At 53.3% G+C, this 18,705-nt stretch overlaps 1 protein-coding gene across 1 annotated transcript in view; it reads left to right on the top strand.

Moving 5' to 3' along the window:
• The first annotated feature begins 9,884 nt into the window (after positions 1 to 9,884).
• KCNJ3 (potassium inwardly rectifying channel subfamily J member 3) overlaps positions 9,885 to 18,705 on the top strand; it is a 51,981-nt gene continuing 43,160 nt past the window's right edge. Inside the window, exons 1-2 of the mRNA XM_054830786.1 lie at positions 9,885 to 10,782; positions 15,643 to 15,859. Coding sequence (XP_054686761.1) covers positions 10,105 to 10,782; positions 15,643 to 15,859 — 895 coding nt within the window. The 5' untranslated portion in view covers positions 9,885 to 10,104. The remainder of the gene's footprint in view (positions 10,783 to 15,642; positions 15,860 to 18,705) is intronic.

Raw genomic sequence — 18,705 nt, 5'->3', positions numbered from 1 at the left:
TTTCACAAGGTGTGAGTTTATTTGGGGAAGAATTAATGATTCAAGACTTCAAGTAGGAAGCTGATAAAAGCCTACAACTGACCTAGGGTCCACTCTCCGGCACTGTAACTTTGAAAAAACATTTATAAAGGACGTCAAAGAGCTGGAAACGCACACACTTTTTTCTCCCTTTGTAGCCTGCGTGAATCTTTTTGTTCTGTCAAACATCACCGTTGTGTCTTGCAGACTTCACTACGAGGGGTGGAAGGGTTGACCGGGAGCGCAGGAGCCCGGCAGCCGCAGCGGGAGCGGGAGGCGTGATGGACAGATCCAAAATAACTGTCGTCACAGCCTGATGCTGTCATATACTGGATGGGTTTTGTTGCTGCGGAGGACACAGATTTTAGCTTTTAATTTAAAGATCGAGGGAATCGAGGCGGCTCCAACTGGGAATAATAGCGGGTGGACTGTAGGCACATCCTTAGGGCCCTCGGTACGGAGGGGAGGGCTGGTGGCGGGCACAGGGGAACAGGAACGTGTGTCCCTTTCACGAGGACTCCCTCATCCCAACCTCAAACCCCTGTTCCCGCCCCTCTGCCTCAGCACATCCATGTAAAGCTCCGTACGGCGCACGCAGGCTTGTGCGCAGCCGCTGCAGCACCCGCTGGAAGCCCTGCCCTCGGCGGCATCCTTTCCCTGCCCCAAGTCGTACCGACGGACGCGGTTCAGGAATCAAAACTGCAGAGCTGGAAGAAACCCTCCTTACGTATGTATTTTATACGCAGTTACGTACGTGTGCGTGCGCAGGTTGGTTTGTACCTTAGACGCTGCTGGAGAATGAAGCGGATCCAGCTTTCCACGTTAATTTAGTCGCCACGAATGGGTGCACATGTGTAACCTCACGTCTGGAGAAACGGAGCAGTGACCCAAAGCGGTGGGACAGTAATGCACGAGAAGGACGAGGTTACTCGTGCCGGACAGCCCGACTCACTCGGGAACCCGGGGCCTGTGAGAACCGGTTTTATTTGGCCAAACGGAGGAATTCCCTGTGGGAACGAGGGGAATGCTGCGGGCTGAGAGCAGGGCGCAACACGGCCACGCAACCTGGGCGACGGCGGTCCCTGCTCCAAGGGCACCGGTGCGCCGTTGGGCTGAAACCGCTGAAGGGCGTTAGGCGCGTTGTGACAGAAATCAGTGATGTTTGTGGAGGTGACCGGCGGCCCTCCTTCCTTTGGTGGAATACAAGCTCTCGTAATACAGTCGTCTTAGCGTGGCTTTAAAATATGCCAATAATATTTAAGCTCATGCAAATTGAGGCTACAGACCCCTTGTTTTTCCCGCGAGCGGCTGTTCGTTGATCTAATTTAGCGGACGGGGTGTAATAGCGAATCGCTATTCAGGCGGCCGTCTGCCTCCCGCCGCGGTCCCCGGCGGCACTCCTGCGCCCCAGGGATGATCCGAGGCAGTCGCTGACCTCGGCGCTCGGAGCTGTGCTGTTCCGCGGGAGAAAAGCAGAAACCGTTCTGGGGTTCTCTCATTCGTTACCCAGCGGTGCCGTATGCCGCGCCGCTTGATTGAATGTTCTGGAGGAATGCATCGTGATGGCGTCTGTGGACATCTCGACTAAGCGTGGAAAACAAAAGCCTTGCAATAGGGTATATCCTTCCAGGTCTCCTGGATGTTCGGTGAGCAGCGGAATACAAATTAGCCTTACAGAGCCTGAAAAGAAGGAAGCGGTGCAAGGGGAGGCTGGTGCTGATGTTGCTAATATAAATTGTTCAAAAGTGGATCGCGCTTTAAAAAAAAATAATTGATAGCTGCAGTTGCCAATCCGTATTAATGCTGCACAGTTTGTCTTAGCTTTTCCCCTTTCTTTTGATTCACTGCAAGAGCTTTTGCTCTAATAGTAGAACAAGTTATTTTTTCCATTCTTGTCTGCACTGCAGTACGTTGATTTAATTACGGTATTTTTTTCAAGATTGGGTGGTGGAAGGAGACAAGACAAGCTGAAATGCTGCACCGAAGCAGATCTCTCTCTTTCACTCCAGGGATGAGTACAATACAAAGCAGCAGTATTTTGCTTTCTTCAATTAAGACGAATTTACTGGAAGAAAATACACAGCGCAGTGACCGTTGCCACACGGCTCGGGGCTGTCGTCCTCCCCCAGGAGCAGAGATCCTGTTCCCACCGTCTTACACCACTTCTTGTATTTCTCTTTGCGTCGGTTTTGTCCCAAAAGTCCCGTGACCATCTCTCAGGCTCTTCCCGTTGTCTGTGTGCTTCCCTGCATCTCGGGGTCTCCTCAAGGTTGCTTGTCTTTGCACTGAAACTGAAACCAGGAAAAACATAAAAGCAGAGTAGAGTAGATCAGAATAGAATAGAATAGAAAATAGAATAGAATAGAATAGAATAGAATAGAATAGAATAGAAAATAGAATAGAATAGAATAGAATAGAATAGAATAGAGAATAGAAAATAGAATAGAATAGAGAATAGAGAAGAATAGAATAGAATAGAATAGAATAGAATAGAATAGAATAGAATAGAATAGAAAATAGAATAGAAAATAGAATAGAAAATAGAATAGAATAGAGAATAGAAAATAGAATAGAGAATAGAAAATAGAATAGAATAGAGAATAGAACAGAGAATAGAGAAGAATAGAATAGAATAGAATAGAATAGAATAGAATAGAACAGAACAGAACAGAACAGAACAGAACAGAATAGTTCAGTTGGAAGGGACCCACAATGATCATCTAGCACAGCTGCCTGACCAATTCAGGTCAAAATACTAAAATACTTTTTTTTAAACTCATCACCACATCTTTGAACAGGGAAAGAACAATCTCCAGAGGGGTTTAGTTGGCTTTTGGGGTTTTTTTTCTGTTGGTTGCGGTTTTTTGCTTTCTTCTGGGGGCTTTTTTCCCTGAGGAAAATCCAGGTATTTCTTTACTAAGTTCCTTCCTCTATTTTTCGTGCCTCTGCCAGGACTTGTTTTCTCCATGGGGAGACGGAGCTGAAAGCGGGGATGTTTCCAGCTGTCGCTGGGGGATGAATCGCCTGCTCCGGTGGGAGCAGAGGGTGCTGGGGCTGGCGGGGCAGGGGGCTGCCCCAGGTCGCCCTCCGGCGGGGTCCCATCTTTGGGACCTTCTTTGTGATGGAAAGGGAAGAGAGCAACGCAAAATTAAATGGGCTTCCCGGTTATCTGCTGGTGGGAGCGTTCCCACAGGAACCTGGCAGCTGCCCTTCCCATGGGGGTTCTTTACGGACCGGGCTGGTCGATGCTCTTTGCTGAGCCCCAGCCTGCAGGTCAGACCATTTTCCAGCCCCAGGAACAACTTCTGAGAGCGACCGCATTTTATTGTCGTGATTTACACTTGTTTTATAGGAAATATGGGGAAAATGCTAGTTTGCTAATAGCACAGATGGGAAATGTAGAGACTACTTGAGTGCTTGTCTTCAGCTAATAGCCATTTATTCTCTGTAGAAAAAGATGTTTGCTGCGTTTCTGCTTTATCTGCTTATCTGAAATGGAGATTGATTTCATTTTCTGATCAACACAGTCATCTCTTTCTATAATTTGCCAGCTTTACCTATGCATTTTGGTGAACTATTGCTCTAGAGTTAGTTGTAAGTACATGCCATGCTGTCTTTCTCTTGTGGGACTATTGTAGTCACTCTTTCCTCTCACGGTGTTGGTTTGAAGGCGATTATTCCTCCCCGCCTCTAGTATTTTTCATTTCTTCTCATTAAATTGCACTTATTTTTAAGATTCCAAATTATTATTTCAGTTTGTCAAAATATTTTAAATTCTCGTTTTGTCCTCACTCTTCTTGCACTGCCTCTGTATTTGGTATTGTCTGTAAATTTAATAACCCTGCTCGTACTTTCTTCATCCACGGCTCAGCCTGGAACCAAAGGCGGCCGCTGCAGACACTCGGTTAATAATCTCTCCAGTCCAGCCCTGAGCCGCTAAATCTTGGCAGAGACATTGGCTGCAGCTTTTCAAGAACTTGCACAAAAGACACTGCACTTTGTACAGGAAAGAAAACACTTCAGAAACCATAATGGCTGTCAAAAATCCAATTGGTGATATCGTAATTTCGATTTACGACGGAGGTTAAGCACAGTGCACTGGGAGAAATACGGCTCGGGTGATGCTTTCTGGTCGTTAGCATATTTACATCCAGCGCGGTGTCTTCCCAGAGCAATTCCATCTCATTCCTCGGCGAGTGTTGTTCTGGCACCACTTCTACTCCAAACTGTTTTGAGTTCAAAAAGTGAAAGAGAAGCACCCGTGCGAGACTCGCGTACGGCAGGGCAGGACGCAGCGGTTTGCACCACCGGGCTCCCTGTGCTCGCGTGGGGTACGTTCTCCTACGCGGGGAGGAGCAGGAGAAACGGGATTTGGTGACAGTTCTCCCAAACGCTGGCAGAGCATCCTGCCCCGTGCCTCGGGGCGACGACTGGAGGCGGTGGCTGTGTGCCCCCTCCTCCGGGACAGATCTGCACTGAATTTCCCCCATTGCTTATTGAACTCAGGTATATTTTTAGCTTCCCCAACACCCTGTGAGGAGTCCCACAGGGCAGAAAAGGTTGGCACATGCAGCACGTGAAGAACCACTTCATTTTTATTTTTTTCCCCTTTGGATGTTGGTCTATGTGCAGCCTCGTGAGAACAAAGCAGCAAACGGGCATCGATCATTAAAGCAGAAGTTCCTAAGTGCCAACGCAAATGCACGCGCTGCAATCAAATCGATAGCTCTGACGGGCTATTCAGGGCAACCTAATGCCTCCTCCAGCCAGATACGGGCCCTCTTAATGGAGGAAATCCATCCTCGGCGAGGGGAGCCTCCGCACGGCCAGCCGCTGATTTAAAACCTGCACAAAAAGGGTAAAAGCAGCATGGATGGGAGAAAATCCTCCACTTTGGAAAAAGTACTCTTTTGGTCAAGACCATCTTTTGACCAATATTTTTACCACCTGGGTCAAGACAAGTTTTTAGGCTTTTTTCATATTAAAAGTGAGATAGGAGAGAATATTGGGCTATGACAGGTGTCGGTGGGCCACACTGGGGTCGTGCTGGTTGGGCTGTCCTGTGGGACACCTTGGGTCTTCTCCAGCGGCCGCAGCAAAGGCTGCCTCGGCTCCGCACCCCCACTGCTGCCGCCGGGCTCCCCGCCTCGCCTGTTCGCCAGCCATCAGCTTCTGCCTTCCAAGAGGAGACTTCGAGGCGTGAACCAGACCTGAGTGGGATGCAAAGAAGGCAGAGAGCATCGTGTCAGGGTCCCTGTGTTTTCCAGAACGGCGTGACCGCAGTTCCCGGTTTGTGAGCGCTGCTGCAAACAAGTTCGTTTGCCGCATTTCTGCTGTCACGCGGCGGTGTGAGCAGAAGGGTTTCAGTTGCTGTCGTGCTGCTGGTGCGGTGGCTTTCTGCCTCGTGGGGAAGAGGCGAGACGTGGAGTGCAGCGTCTGTCCTGAGGAGAAGGCTCAGAAACGTGGCCCTGGGCGGCAGCTGGAGATGCCAGCGGCAGGGGAATATCCTGCCCCTTCCCAGAGCTTTCAGAACCAGCGATGCACATCTCCTTCTGCACTTCCCTGCTTCGGGTCAGCCTTCCCGGCTGCACTCAGTGGTCCTGGACTTCAAAAGGGTCACAGCTTCGCTTCCAGTTTTCCTTCTCAGCCTTCGGATCCTCCAGACGTTCAAACAGATGAACGTGACTGGCATGGCATGATCACGACCGTATGGTTAAGTTGAACATCACCGACCAGAAGGGTCTTCTCAGGTAGGCCACCACAGGATTTCATAACGCTTGTGCTTGTGTTTGACATCCTCTTTCACCACAGGGGTTTTCCTTTGGATTTACCCAGTACTTCCTGCACAAATGGAAACAAATTCATTACTTCAGTGCTCCCATGCAAAATGCCGCCCCCGCAGCGGGGTGTCCAGGACCACGTCCCGTCCCTCTGTTGCAGGCGGCACCCCACTGTGGCTAGCAGGCTTTTGTATTTGTGCTCTTGATTTTCAGGTGAGAGCAGAGCTGGAGGCTGGTTACACGGCAGAGCGCGCCGGGAGGCGGAGGGCACTGGCTGCGGTCGTAGGGATTTGCAGGAACGAAGAGGCTCCATGAGGACTAGCGCTGGGCTCTGACACGAGCAACGCTGAGCTCTGCCGTAGCTCCAGCCCATCGCGGTCACCCGAGGTGTGGGTGGGTAGCCACCCCGGGACGCAGAAATTCAGCCAACTGTGCGGTTCGTTAGCTGCGTTTCTGGTTTTGGTGTGCATTTGCTTATGAACTAATTTGATGATTCATGGTGGAATTTTCTGTTCTGCAACCCAAGAACATTCAGAATCTCAATTTGAATTTGAATTGGAAATCCCCACATGGGTTTCCTGAGTGGCTTTGCATCCAAATAAGCGTTTCATTGCACGGCCAGGCGTCATCGCCGCCTCCCACCCCAGTGGCAGGACCGTTTCTATCAGGGGCTCACCTAATTGCTGGGAAAAAAAATCCATCAGCTTGTGGTTTGGACAGGGAAAAGAGTGTTCTGGGCTTTTCCTCCCTCACGCTGTAGCTGCCGAGATCTGGGCTGACTCGAGAAGCAGGCAGTGAATAGCGTCAGAGGCATCAGAAGGAATTAGAGGTTAAGATGCAGATCGTTCCTGGGTGTTCTCACTTTGTCCCGCAGCGACAGCGTAAGGAAATTAGCAGGGACTTCCATCAGGTTGGGGCTCCTGGCTGGGAGAAAGGAACTCTTTCCAGGGCGCTCTTCAGAGCAGAGTGTTCTTGTCATCGAGATCATCCGCATGACAGAGGACATTTTTTTTAATGTCTATCATTCTTCCTTTCCACTCGCATGTTTCCTCACCTCGCCATGGATGTCAGAACGAGTACATTGTCGATCTGCTTGTCTCCCCAAAAGCAATAATAATTTTCATTTTAATTTCAGTAATTAGAAGGAAATAGCTCCCCTTAGACTACTGTAGTTCTGTAACCATAATATTGTGATTAATAACGTAAAACCTTTGCCTACTTCTAGCCTACAGACGGGACAGGAGAGGCGAGAGAGGCCAGCCTGGGAAAGCAGGGAGGAAGAAAAAAGAAATAGAGAGAGGGGAAGCCGGAGGGGACCGCCGGCCTCGGAGCCAGGAGGGTCATGGCAGCAAAGCGCCGCTTCCACAGCGCTTGGGATGAGCGTTACCCAGCACTTGTGTTAAACGTGGGGGAAAATTAACTGACATCGTGCGTTGCAGGAAGAAAAGCGAGGTAGGGGACCTGAGAGATTAAACGTGAATAGAAAATAGCAAAGTAAGACTCATTTTGGTAAAAGTAAATTCATTTCACAATGAAAAAAAAAATCTGAAATGTAAATGCAGTGGCAGGGAAAATCCTAGGAAGCTAATGCTGAAGAAGGTGAAGCGATAATGGTTAGAAAATTAGGTATGATTTTGCTTTGTAACACGACTAAGAGCTGATAACGCAAATTTTCTCTGCGTAGCCTCTTGGTGCACTGTCTCTTTGGAGAATCACCCGGGCCCGCCGAAAGGAGAAAACACACGCGGCCTCTCGGCAGGGAAATGGCAGGGCTATCGGGGAAACACAACGGCAGCGCCGATTGCTAAAGGAAAACATCAGGTGGAAAAACATTGCTAGGTTTGCATTAGCTATTACAAAACTTTATTAAAGTTACTGCAGAAAAGGAATGTGAGAAAGAGCCAGAATAATCATGGGTGCATTATAAACAGCCTGACAGTAACGAGGATGACGGACATCCCCAGCCTCCCCTCGTGGTAAACCCCATCTGCTCGGGCTGTGAAATACGTTTATAACGCGCAGCAGGGACCGAGCCGCTATCGGTGCCCGGGCGCCGTGCCTTCGCCTTCCCGGGGTCAGCCCTGCCGCTGCCTGGCAGGCTCACCCCACGCCGCGCAGTTACGGGCTTTTCTTCCACTGAGCCTCATTAGCTGATTTTTTTTTAAAATCTTTTCCTGCAACTGCTCATTAACAGGGAGCTGCTCAGCCCGTGGCCCCCGGCCAGCCGGCGGCTCCGATAACCGGGCAAGCTAAACCACACCGAAATCTCGTTACTGCTTGTGCCCTGTGAGTTCTCGTTCAGTACCTCTGTGAGATAATGTTACAAAACCCCCTCGAAATCAAATGTTTAAGCACATTATTCCAAGCTTCCTCAATGCGTAGCCGTTCCAAACACAGAGGGTACGTGTTGCGGAACGACGGTAACCTCCCGCGGATCGCTGGCCCTGCCGCTGGCCCCGGCTCTGCGCTGACCTCAAGGGCTTCGTCTCGGAATGAGATCGTCCCTTTTTTCTTTTCTTTTCTTTTCTTTTGTTTAAATTATTTAAAAATCTGCAGTGGGCAAGCATCCACCATACCCTGGGTACAATTTCCAGGGATTTTTTTTTTTTTGCTCTCGGTTTGCAAATGTGTACTTGTCTGAATTTTTGGACTGACTTTGCCGCTGCCCCAGCCCCAGGCGTTGGGGCTCTCTGCTCCAGCATCGTGCTGCTGTTTTCCCGTTCTCTCACCTTCCCGTGGCTGCTCTCCAGAACCTCTCTCCTTCGCATCTTTTTTGAACGATGGGTGTGAGGACTGGACACGATATCCCACTTGCACTCGTGTAATTGCCAAGAACAGAGATAATGATACATTCCTGGTCCCGCTTCTGCTTTGCTTTTGTCTGCAAATGTCCGTCACGTGAGGCGCTCTGCTCACGACACAATTTTCATGTCCCTCTGCCCAAGTCTTTCCCAGCCCCGAGTGCGACGTGCCTTCATCCCACCCGTGCTCGCAGCCGGCTGTGTGTCCTTCTCGGACACTTCTGTGCCCTTCTCGGGCTCCTCGGGCAGCACAGGTGATTTTTAAACACCTATTTTCCATGACCCTGAGCTGATGAACCGTTGGGATCCCCGCCTTTACCGCCTCACACATAGTTACCGATGGGCTACTCGGTTGTTCTGCCTGCGGTCGTCGCCCCTTGGGGAGCCTGTAACCATCTTGTTTAGTTTTTTGAAATACAGGAGCCTGGTTTTCTTCTGCTCTTTATCTAAAATCTCCTTTGAAACTCACCCAGTATTTTCAGAGTTATTAAAAATGGCTGTTAGCAATCGTGCAATATGCAAATCCACCAATGTTAAAAATCCCCTACGGTGGTTACCTTGCCCAACCCAGAAATACCCGTTTGTGGAAAACGTGCCCTTGCCCGGTGGTACGGCTGCATCGCCTAGCTTTCCCCAAACACACGAAGAAACATTTTCTGCTTTCTGCATATTCTTTTTCACGGCTCAGTTTGCAGAATTTTTGTTGCTCTTACTGACATAGATTTTTGACTCCATTCCTTATCTTTGCTCACAATAGGTCTTCCTTGTCCTTTTTGTCACTCTTAGCAATTTTCTTCCAGTCCCTGAGTGAAGGGATTGAAGGGTTGAAAAAAATACAAATCAAAATCAAAATAAAAATAAAAATAAAAAAAAATAATAGAAATAAAAATTAAAAAATACAAAAATACAAATAAAAATAATAAAAATAATAAAAAAACCCCGCCGGGGCGCCCCCCCCAGCCCTCTCTCTCCCCGTCCCGGCAGTGCCCCGGGGCTCCGCGGCGAGGGGGGGGGAGGAGGAGGAGGAGGCGGCGGCGGCGGCGGCTCGGAGGGGGCCGGGGGTGAGGGCGGCGGTGGGGGATGCCGAGGGTGCGGAAGATGAGGGGTGCTCTGAGGATGCAGGGGGCTGCGCGGGGGCGGAGCGGGGGGCGGAGCGGGGGGCGGAGCGGGGGGCGGAGCGGGGGGCGGTGCAGGGGGCGGTGCAGGGGGGCGGAGCGGGGGGCGGAGCGGGGGGCGGTGCAGGGGGCGGAGCGGGGGGCGGAGCGGGGGGCGGGGCGCGGCGGGTGGTGCCCTGCCTGGGGCCGCGCCGCCCCTGCCGCCGGCTCCGCGTGGGTGGCGGCCGCGCAGAGCGGTGGGTCCGCGCCCGCAGAGCGGCGGCGCCGGGCCGGGCCGAGCCGGGCTGTGCCGGGCTGTGCCGGGGCCGGGCGGGGCCGGGCCGGGCTCGGCGGGGCGGGAGCGGCGGCGCTGCGCTGCGCGGGGCGGCGCGGAGCAGCGCGGAGCGGAGCATGTCGGCGCTGCGGCGGAAGCTGGGGGACGAGTACCAGGTGGTGAGCACCTCGGCCAGCGGCGGGGGGCTGCCACCCCCCCGGGCCGCCCCGCGGGGGAAGCGGCAGCGCTTCGTGGACAAGAACGGGCGGTGCAACGTGCAGCACGGGAACCTGGGCGGCGAGACCAGCCGGTACCTCTCGGACCTCTTCACCACGCTGGTGGACCTCAAGTGGCGCTGGAACCTCTTCATCTTCATCCTCACCTACACCGTGGCCTGGCTGTTCATGGCCTCCATGTGGTGGGTGATCGCCTACATGCGGGGCGACCTGAACAAGGCGCACGACGACAGCTACACTCCCTGCGTGGCCAACGTCTACAACTTCCCCTCTGCCTTCCTCTTCTTCATAGAGACTGAGGCCACCATCGGCTATGGGTACCGCTACATCACGGACAAATGCCCCGAGGGCATCATCCTCTTCCTCTTCCAGTCCATCCTGGGCTCCATCGTGGACGCCTTCCTCATTGGCTGCATGTTCATCAAGATGTCTCAGCCCAAGAAGAGGGCCGAGACCCTGATGTTCAGCGAGCACGCCGCCATCTCCATGCGGGACGGCAAGCTCACCCTCATGTTCAGGGTGGGCAACCTCCGCAACAGCCACATGGTCTCCGCGCAGATCCGCTGCAAGCTGCTCAAAGTAAGTGCGGTGCCTGCCCCGCTGCTGCCGTCGGTCCCCCGGGGAGATCCCGCTGCCCCCCCCGCCCCATGTCCCCACCTGCCCCAGAGCTGCCGGCCTCTCCGAGCGCCCTTCCGGCGGGAGAGCTTCGCCGTCCCTCGCTCCTGCCCGGGGCTGCCTCCCTGTCCCTGCCACGCTCTTCGGGCTCAGCCGTCAGGCGCCAGATTTACTGCAAGCGTCTGATTTACTGGCAGCTTTGTAGGATAATGGTTACATTCAGCACTGGGTTTACATGCATATTTATATATTTCTATAAAATACTAGATTTCTGACCAGTAAATACTTTGTAGCTTGAATTCCTTGGTGTGCATTGTAAAAAGAAAGCTGTTTGCCTTTCTGGCATATTTCTGTGCTTTCGGGCAACGGTGAGTCCGGTCGGGCAGAACTTTATTTATGTGGCGCACAAACTTCACAGAAGGCAGAATGCCAGGGTGAGACGTTTAAAAATCGTGCTAATGGCCCTGCACGCCTAGGGAAAATTCAGTGTTTGTTGGAGACTTGCTACGACGGCCGCATGCACACAGGGGAGACGAAAGGAGCGTGGAGCGGGTGAAGGGGACGGCTCGGGTGACGTCTGACGCGTGCAGAGCATCCCGCGTGTTTCCGCGGCTGGCAGGGGACGTGGGTGCCCTGCCCTCAGTGTGGGTGCTCGGCAGGGGCAGGCAGGGTCCCCTTGCCGGGGGGGGGCTCCACTCGGAGGGCTGCCCTGCTCTCTTTCCCGCTCCTGCGGCCGCCCCTGCGGAGGGAGGGATGCTCGTCCCCCATCTGCTGCACCCGGATCCCGCGAAGCACAAGTGCGTTTTGCTCGGAGGCTTCTGAAGTCGGTGTGTTTTGGCCCAAATACGCGTTTGTGACGGGGGTTTTGCAGGCAGGATCGTCGCTGCGTTCGGTGGGGGTTGCAGAGCCCCCGCTGCCCCCTGAACCATGGGGGAGTCTGTGGCCAAAAGGAGGGGCAAGCTGGGGGCAAGAGGAATGTAAAGAATCTCCATCATTTCGCTTGTCTCCTTCCTGCCGTGCCCGGGTGACCGGGCTGGGGACCGACGTCGGTGAAGATGCTCTCGCTGCAGCTGACCTGGAGGCGTCTGTTCCTCTTCTTTTCTTTTCGAGTGACCGGCTGGAATCTCAGTTACGCTTTTCCCCCAATATGAGCCGTCCCTGATCGTGTCCTCGTGCCAGGAGTTTAGATGGGTAGATTGAATGGAGTGCAATTAGCCTGGTAAGTAATCACCAGGTCTTTAGAAGGCACCACGGTGACCCCTCCAACTGCCTTGTGTGTCGAGGCCATCCTGGCGAGGGAGAGGTCGGGCTGTCACGTTTAACGTACATCTTTAATAGCGTTAAAGAATCAAAACGAGTCATTTCCATTACAAATTTTGAAAATAGCCCTTTTTGTATCCAGAGGTGCCGCAGGGAGAATTTTAAAAGTTGGAGCTTAAAACTTAGCGTGACTCCAAAAAATTTCCTGAACTTTAAATATGTGAAAGAGCGGCTTCGTAGCCATCATTTCTTCCAGCTTTGCGACGGCGGTGCTGGAGTCGGAGGGGTGAAGGTTTTGCAGCTGTGCAATAAGACGGCAAGAAACCGAGAGGAGCCCAGGGAACCCTGGCACAGCAGCAGCTCAAACAAAGCAAGCTGTCCTTGCATCGAGGGGGAGCAGGGCTTGGCCAGGCCTCCTGGCCAGGAGAAAAAAAGAGAAAAAAAAAAAAATATTATAAAATAAAAAAGGATGCAGCAGGGAGAGCGATCTCTCGTCCGGGGGGCGCTGCCACGCACGGACAGTCTTTCCGGCTTGCAGGAGCATGAGTGTGTGGCAGGGGGAAATTGCTGCTTCAGTGTTTCTGCTTTGGTTTGCGTACAACGTTTATTGCAGGTGTGTTGCAAAGCTGTGAGGGCAGAGTTAATTGTAGGGCTGCTCGCAGATTTCCTGCTGAAATGCTTCTTTTTGGTAAAAGGTTATTCTGCTTGCAAAAGCTATGTAAAATTGGAAGTCCCTATGCGCTGTTTTTAATTTTTTTATTTTTTATTTCCCAGTCAGCTTAGAGCATATTGGAGAAAAAAACCAAATATAAAACCTTAAAAGTGGCAAGTCAGTGCAAAGACTCATTCATTGTAATGTTCTTTATTTTTTTTTTAATTATTATTTTAATGAATCTCCAAAATTGTGAAGAACTGGAATGAAACTCCGAAGCCCTGTACTTTCCTCCCTGCCTTACACCGAGCCAAAAGAGTCACTCAAGGTCATTTCTTTGGAGGAACGTCGAACAGCAAAGCAGTCAATAGTAGGAGTTCTTACACCGTGCCTTGGGTTGAGCGCTGCCTGTAACTCAGGGGCAGCTGTAAAATAATATTTGGGTTGTCTATAACCTTTTAGCTCTCAATCTTGATCTCCATTCCCTCGGAGCAGAAGCAATCGTACTTCATGTGTACGACTCCGCAGCTGAACAGTGCAACACCTGATTTTACTGCAGCTGTGAAGGAGGGGTTTGTGACAGATTCCCATGAGCTCCCGTGCGAGCGGTGGCAGCGGGACGGTGCCGTGGGAGTGGGAGGAGGGTCCCCCCCAGCTCGTGGCACCCAGGCGGCAGCCCGCCCTTGGTAACCTTTCTCCCCCAGTATTTTCTTCCCCCCGTGTGCAGTTCGTGGCTGTTTCGCTGGCCGCGTCCCTCAAGTACCACCTTGTCTTTAACTCTCCTTTTTCATCGCTGTCCCATCTGCTAAGATGTCCATTGCAGAAGAATTTTTTTTTTTTCCAGACTAATCCTTCACCCTGCTTTGTCATCCTCTCCCGTGCATTGGTAGGGGGGTTTGGCTGAGCGGTTCGGACTAAGATTTTGGGGCAGGTCCGGCCGGGCATTCCTTGGGAGCATCCGTGGAGAAGTGCCACCCGAAGCCAGAACGTTCAGGACAGTGGCAGCGGTGTCTGACGAGCAGAGAGAGGAGCCCAGGGCAGAACTAGCAGGGAGTTTACAGCCAGACCTTTCGAGGACTTTCCCCAACCCATTAGCCTTCCTAACGAAGCCTGCTGCGTCCAACTCCTAATTGCGATTCGTTGGCTCTGACCCGGGGCCGCCGTTTCCCTCTGTCCCACAGCCGACGCCGGCTGGGGGGGTCTCGGTGTCCCCAGGGTGACAGTGTCACCAGACAGGGACCAGCCTGGCCACCCCTGGGGCTGTGAGGCTGTTGGGGGGCTGGGGGCTGAAGCCCGTCCCTCCCCGGCGCTGCTCCCCGCCGTGCGTACGGGGGTTGTTTGGCGCCGTGCGTGGGGGTCGGTCTTTGCACGGGAAAGTAGACTTCTCTCTAAAGAGAGAGCAAACAAAACCCTGCAGGCAGGATATTTATGCAGATGTGCTCTAGATGTTTCTGGGCTCTGATGTCTTTATCTAAAACCGCACGGCGTATGCTGGGGTGGGGTAGCAGAGGCAGGTGTGATAAATCTGAATTTTCACACATGAAAATTAAAGCACATTTCTTAGCCGGAGCTTCAGGGCCGTGAAACACACGATTGTTTGTTTGGGATTAGATCTCCTTCAAATCCAGCCACCATTCAGGGAAAATTTTAAAAATAGAAACCAAATCCTCAGCGAGGCACATAATCCGGTTTTTGCTCTGTCTGCTGCCTTTTGCTTTTAGGCTCCCAACTGCTTCCGACCCCCGTGTCTGGGGGCTCGGCCGTAGCTGCACCCCTTGCACCCTCGCTGGGGGCTGCCCAGGAAAAATGAGGGTGAAAGATATTATGCTGCTTCCTGCAGGCGTAATCGTGCTCCCATGTCAAAACACCTCCCGTTCCAAGTCAGTCGTATTGCTCAGTACGGGAAGTTTCACGCCGGCTCAAAATGTTGGGAATGACGGAAATGCATCTCAAATAGTGAATTAACGTTGGGTTTTGGCTGCGTACGATGAATACAACGGTTTGTAAAGCTTCTTTTAAAAATCTGAGTAGCGAATAATGGAAAAATCTATAATAAAAATAATGACCAGGGAGGTCTGTAATGTTGTGTTCCTGCCTATTCATAACACGGGGAGAAGAAATAAAAGGCGGAGCGGGAGCGTTTGGGCAGGGCTGTGCTGGGTCCCGCGCTCCTGACGGACCAGGGATGCAAGGCGCATGAGCCAGAGCGCTGAACTCGAGGTTCTGGGCTTGATTTCATGGGCTCGTTATGTAGCAGTTTGTTAAACCGTGGTTTACGGTGCCTTAGCGGGCAGCTCTCACCGAGCGGTGACGGCATCCCCTTCTCCGGCTTCCTGGGGCGGCGAGGGGACGGCAACCTAAAAGGTGCCCGGAGATGGGTGCGCTCCGCTGGTTCGGGGCCGGTGTCGGCGGTTGGTACCCAGCGCTGGGGAGGGCTGTCTCACGCGTGAGCCGGTGATTGATCTGACCGCTGCCGCTTCCCGCAAGGAGGTTCTGTTTGCGGGGGGGGGGGACGCCCGGAGGTGGCTGTGAGCCCTTGCCCGCGGTCACGGTGTCGCAGCACGGGTTTTGTGAGGTTTTGGGTGGCTTCTGCTTGCCAGAGCCCCGAGGCGCGCTGGCTTCGTCTTCTCCTGGTGCGGCGTGCTGCGGGTGACGGCAGAGCCATCGCTGGCCTCGGTGGCCCGTGTCCTTCGGGGACTGCTCTGCTGCTGAGCCGTGGTCGCAGTAAGACGTGCGTTAGAAATAATTCAGCCCCGCTCCGCGGGGCCAGCGCGGGGCTGGACCCGGGTTTGCCTCGTGTGCCCTCGGGGCGGTGCGGAGCGCTGGCGGGGCTGCGGGGTGCTGTCGCGGTGCCTCGCGACGGCTGTTCCAGCAGTGATGTCTGTCTCTCTGTCTCTCCCCTCGCTGTCCAGTCCCGCCAGACCCCGGAGGGCGAATTCCTCCCGCTCGATCAGCTGGAGCTGGACGTGGGCTTCAGCACGGGGGCCGACCAGCTCTTCCTCGTGTCCCCGCTCACCATCTGCCACGTGATAGATGCCAAGAGCCCCTTCTACGACCTCTCCCAGCGCAGCATGCAAACGGAGCAGTTTGAGATTGTCGTCATCCTGGAGGGCATCGTGGAAACGACAGGTGAGTAGAGAAAGCAAACGCTCTGTGAAACGGATGTCGCCCCGCAGGTCTTACCGTCCGCCTTCGAAAAGTCGGGTGCTTCCGATCGCCCTTTAATCCAACGACACGGTCAAATCTTGCAAATGCTTTGAGACAGCCGAAGTTGTATTTCCCCACAAAGTGAAAACGTTTGAGGGATTTTTGGCGATGTGTCCGTTACCAAGGCGATGCACTTCGGTGCTCCCAGCCAGGCGGAGAAGCCTCCGTCGCGGTTGCGGCCGTGGCTCGGCGGCGCAGCAGGCAGGGGATGCGGCGGTGGGGTGGGTCGTGCTGCGGCACTGATGCTGCGGCTCCAGCCGGGGCTGGGGCAGATGCTCCCGCAGCCAACGAGTGCCTCCCTGCGCTTCCCAGGCTGCTGCTCAGGGGGATGCTCAGAATGTCTTGGACCGTTTTTTGCTCCACGCGCTGGTGTCCCAGCGTTTCTGTGCGGGGCTGCTTTTCTAGCGCAGGAGGCAAGCTGCGGGCTGCGGCATTCCAGTAACTCAGCCAGGTACCGGGGGGGAGGCTGGGGGCAGCAGGGGTGAAGCGTCCGTGCTGTTCAAGAACGCCCCCCTGCTATTTCAAGAAAACCTCCCTCCTACTAGCATAGCTGGCCGATGTAAGGGTTTCGGGGCTGACGTGCAGACTGGCGGTCTCCAGGTTGTTGGTTTTGGGTTTTTTTTTTTCTAGCAGAACTGTTTTAAACCACAAATGGTTGAAGAAAAGGCATTTCGTAAATAACTCCTTAGAATTTTAAAACAAAGCGGTGTGTTTGTACGCTTTTGAGTTTATTTTTGTAAATATTTCAGACTTAGGCATTATACACAGAATAGCAACAAAAAAAAGGTGGGAATTTCTGGATCCGTAAAGCCTAACTCATATAAGCTTGCAAATTTTGTGACCTAGTTTTATAAGATGAGATGAATATTGTGCAAAATAGAGCAAAATGTGCTCTATCTTGATAAAACGTGGAGGGATGAAAGGGTTTTAAAGTTTTAAAAAAAAAATCTTTAAAAATGTGACTAAATGCGAAAGGAGGAGAGCACGGAGCTGGAGGGCAGCTGGGCTGGAGGAGAGCCGATATCGGCGATGGCGAGGGCACGTAGATGTGCTGGCGGCGGCGAGGAGGAAGAGGCGTTGGTCAGGCGCTGGGGGTTTGTTGCCAGCCGCGGCACTGCTCACCGGTGGCTTCCGGCAGGGAGCTCTGGCTGAGCCCGGCTCAGGTGAGGAGAACAAGGACAGACCCCAGGGAAGGGACAACCTCATCTAAAGGATGCTTTTTTTTTTTTTTTTTTTTAAAAGAGAGGAGGGGTGGACACTTAGTGGGTTTAAAACTGGTAGGAAGTCAGGACTCATCTCTCTGTCCTGGTGCTCTTCCAGCAGATTCTTCATTACAGTTTCCACCTCTCCTGTCGTTCGCCTTAAAGCCGAAAGGCGTTTGGCAAGACCGAGGTCTCGCGCTGGGAACGTACGGTAATCTGTGCACGCGAACGGGTGCAGTTTGCGGTTAGGAATGTGCATCACGTATCAAGAAGGAAGGTTTCGTAGGGGCTACGTCCCCGCATACCTCTGCAGAGTGGGAGGGGCGCAGTTCAGAGGCAGTTTTCTGAGACGTTGAGCCCCGTTCCGTGAAGCGTGAGCACCGGAGCGGGGCTGGCTGGAGGTGAGCAGACACCCGCCGCATCGCTGGTGCTGCGTCTGGTGCAAAACGGGTTTCTTCTCCTTGTGGGAACAGCACGTGGCAGAAATCTTCCATCTGAGCTATCCTAACTTACGGCTTGCATCTACCAGCCCGCAGCCACCCCGGAACAGGAGCAGGGGATTATTAGAAATGCTAGAAAATAATGTGGAGCTTACCCTGTTGGGTGTTTTGTAGATAAAGCCGGGAGGAAACTCGGTCTGTGCTTTCTTCCTCCTCGGTGTAAGACAGTTACCTGCGCTCGCTGCGGCGCGTACGTGACGTCAGAAGCGCAACGCGAGTCTGAAATGTCTGCTGGCGTGGAAAGAACGGGATAACTTGCGGCTGTTTGGAAACCAGGGTGCTATTTTTGGTTAGGTGGAAAAACGATGCTTGGATTTTTGTCTTGGGTAGTGGGCGAGTAGGTCGCTCATTTGAAAGGGCTTTTCCGATTCATTTCGATTGCGCGTGGCTGGTGGTGGTGCCGGTGGGTCTCGCGGGGGCAGCGCGAGCCCCGTTGACCTGCGCGTGGTTCCGGGGATGCGGCTGATGAATAGGTAGCCCGGGGGAAGGAAGTAGGTTGGCGGAAGATTAGATAAGCTGTGGCTGATTTGTAGCTGAGCCGAAGTTACAGCTGCGGGGACCGATCTGAACCGAACAGGAGAGGGGTGTCGGGGTCCTTTGCGTGCCTGGTCCAGCGGAGCCCAGAAGGAGCAGGCGGAGGTCAGAGCCACGGCTGAGCGGGGAGCGGGGTTGCGTCGGGTGTGGGGTGAGTTGTGCTGCCAGCATCAGCCCCGCCGATCCGATCCGACCCTCGAGGCGACGCTCCCGCCGGCCCTCCAGCCCTCCCAGCGCCCTGGAAGTCCCTTCTGATGGCTCCGTCTCAGACCTCGGCTGCGGTGCCTTACGTTCCGAGTTGGGAAGGACGATCGCAATGTTCTGTTGGCTCTCCCGGGGGTGGTATCTCATTGAATTCCGGGTGAAACCCGTGCAGGTGGGACAGCAGCCTCCAGAGAGAGGTCTCGCCCAGAACACTCTTCTTATCATGGGCTTGGCTGGCATCCCCGTAAAAGAGAGGTTTACTGCAGAGTGAAGAACTTCCTACCTTCCAGCCTAGAATCTGCCTTTGTAGCAGTTATCCGTTATTCCC

This window comes from Grus americana, chromosome 6, assembly GCF_028858705.1.
Source record: "Grus americana isolate bGruAme1 chromosome 6, bGruAme1.mat, whole genome shotgun sequence".
In the NCBI taxonomy this organism is placed as follows: Eukaryota; Metazoa; Chordata; class Aves; order Gruiformes; family Gruidae; genus Grus; species Grus americana.
This window is presented reverse-complemented; position numbering and strand designations above follow the sequence as displayed.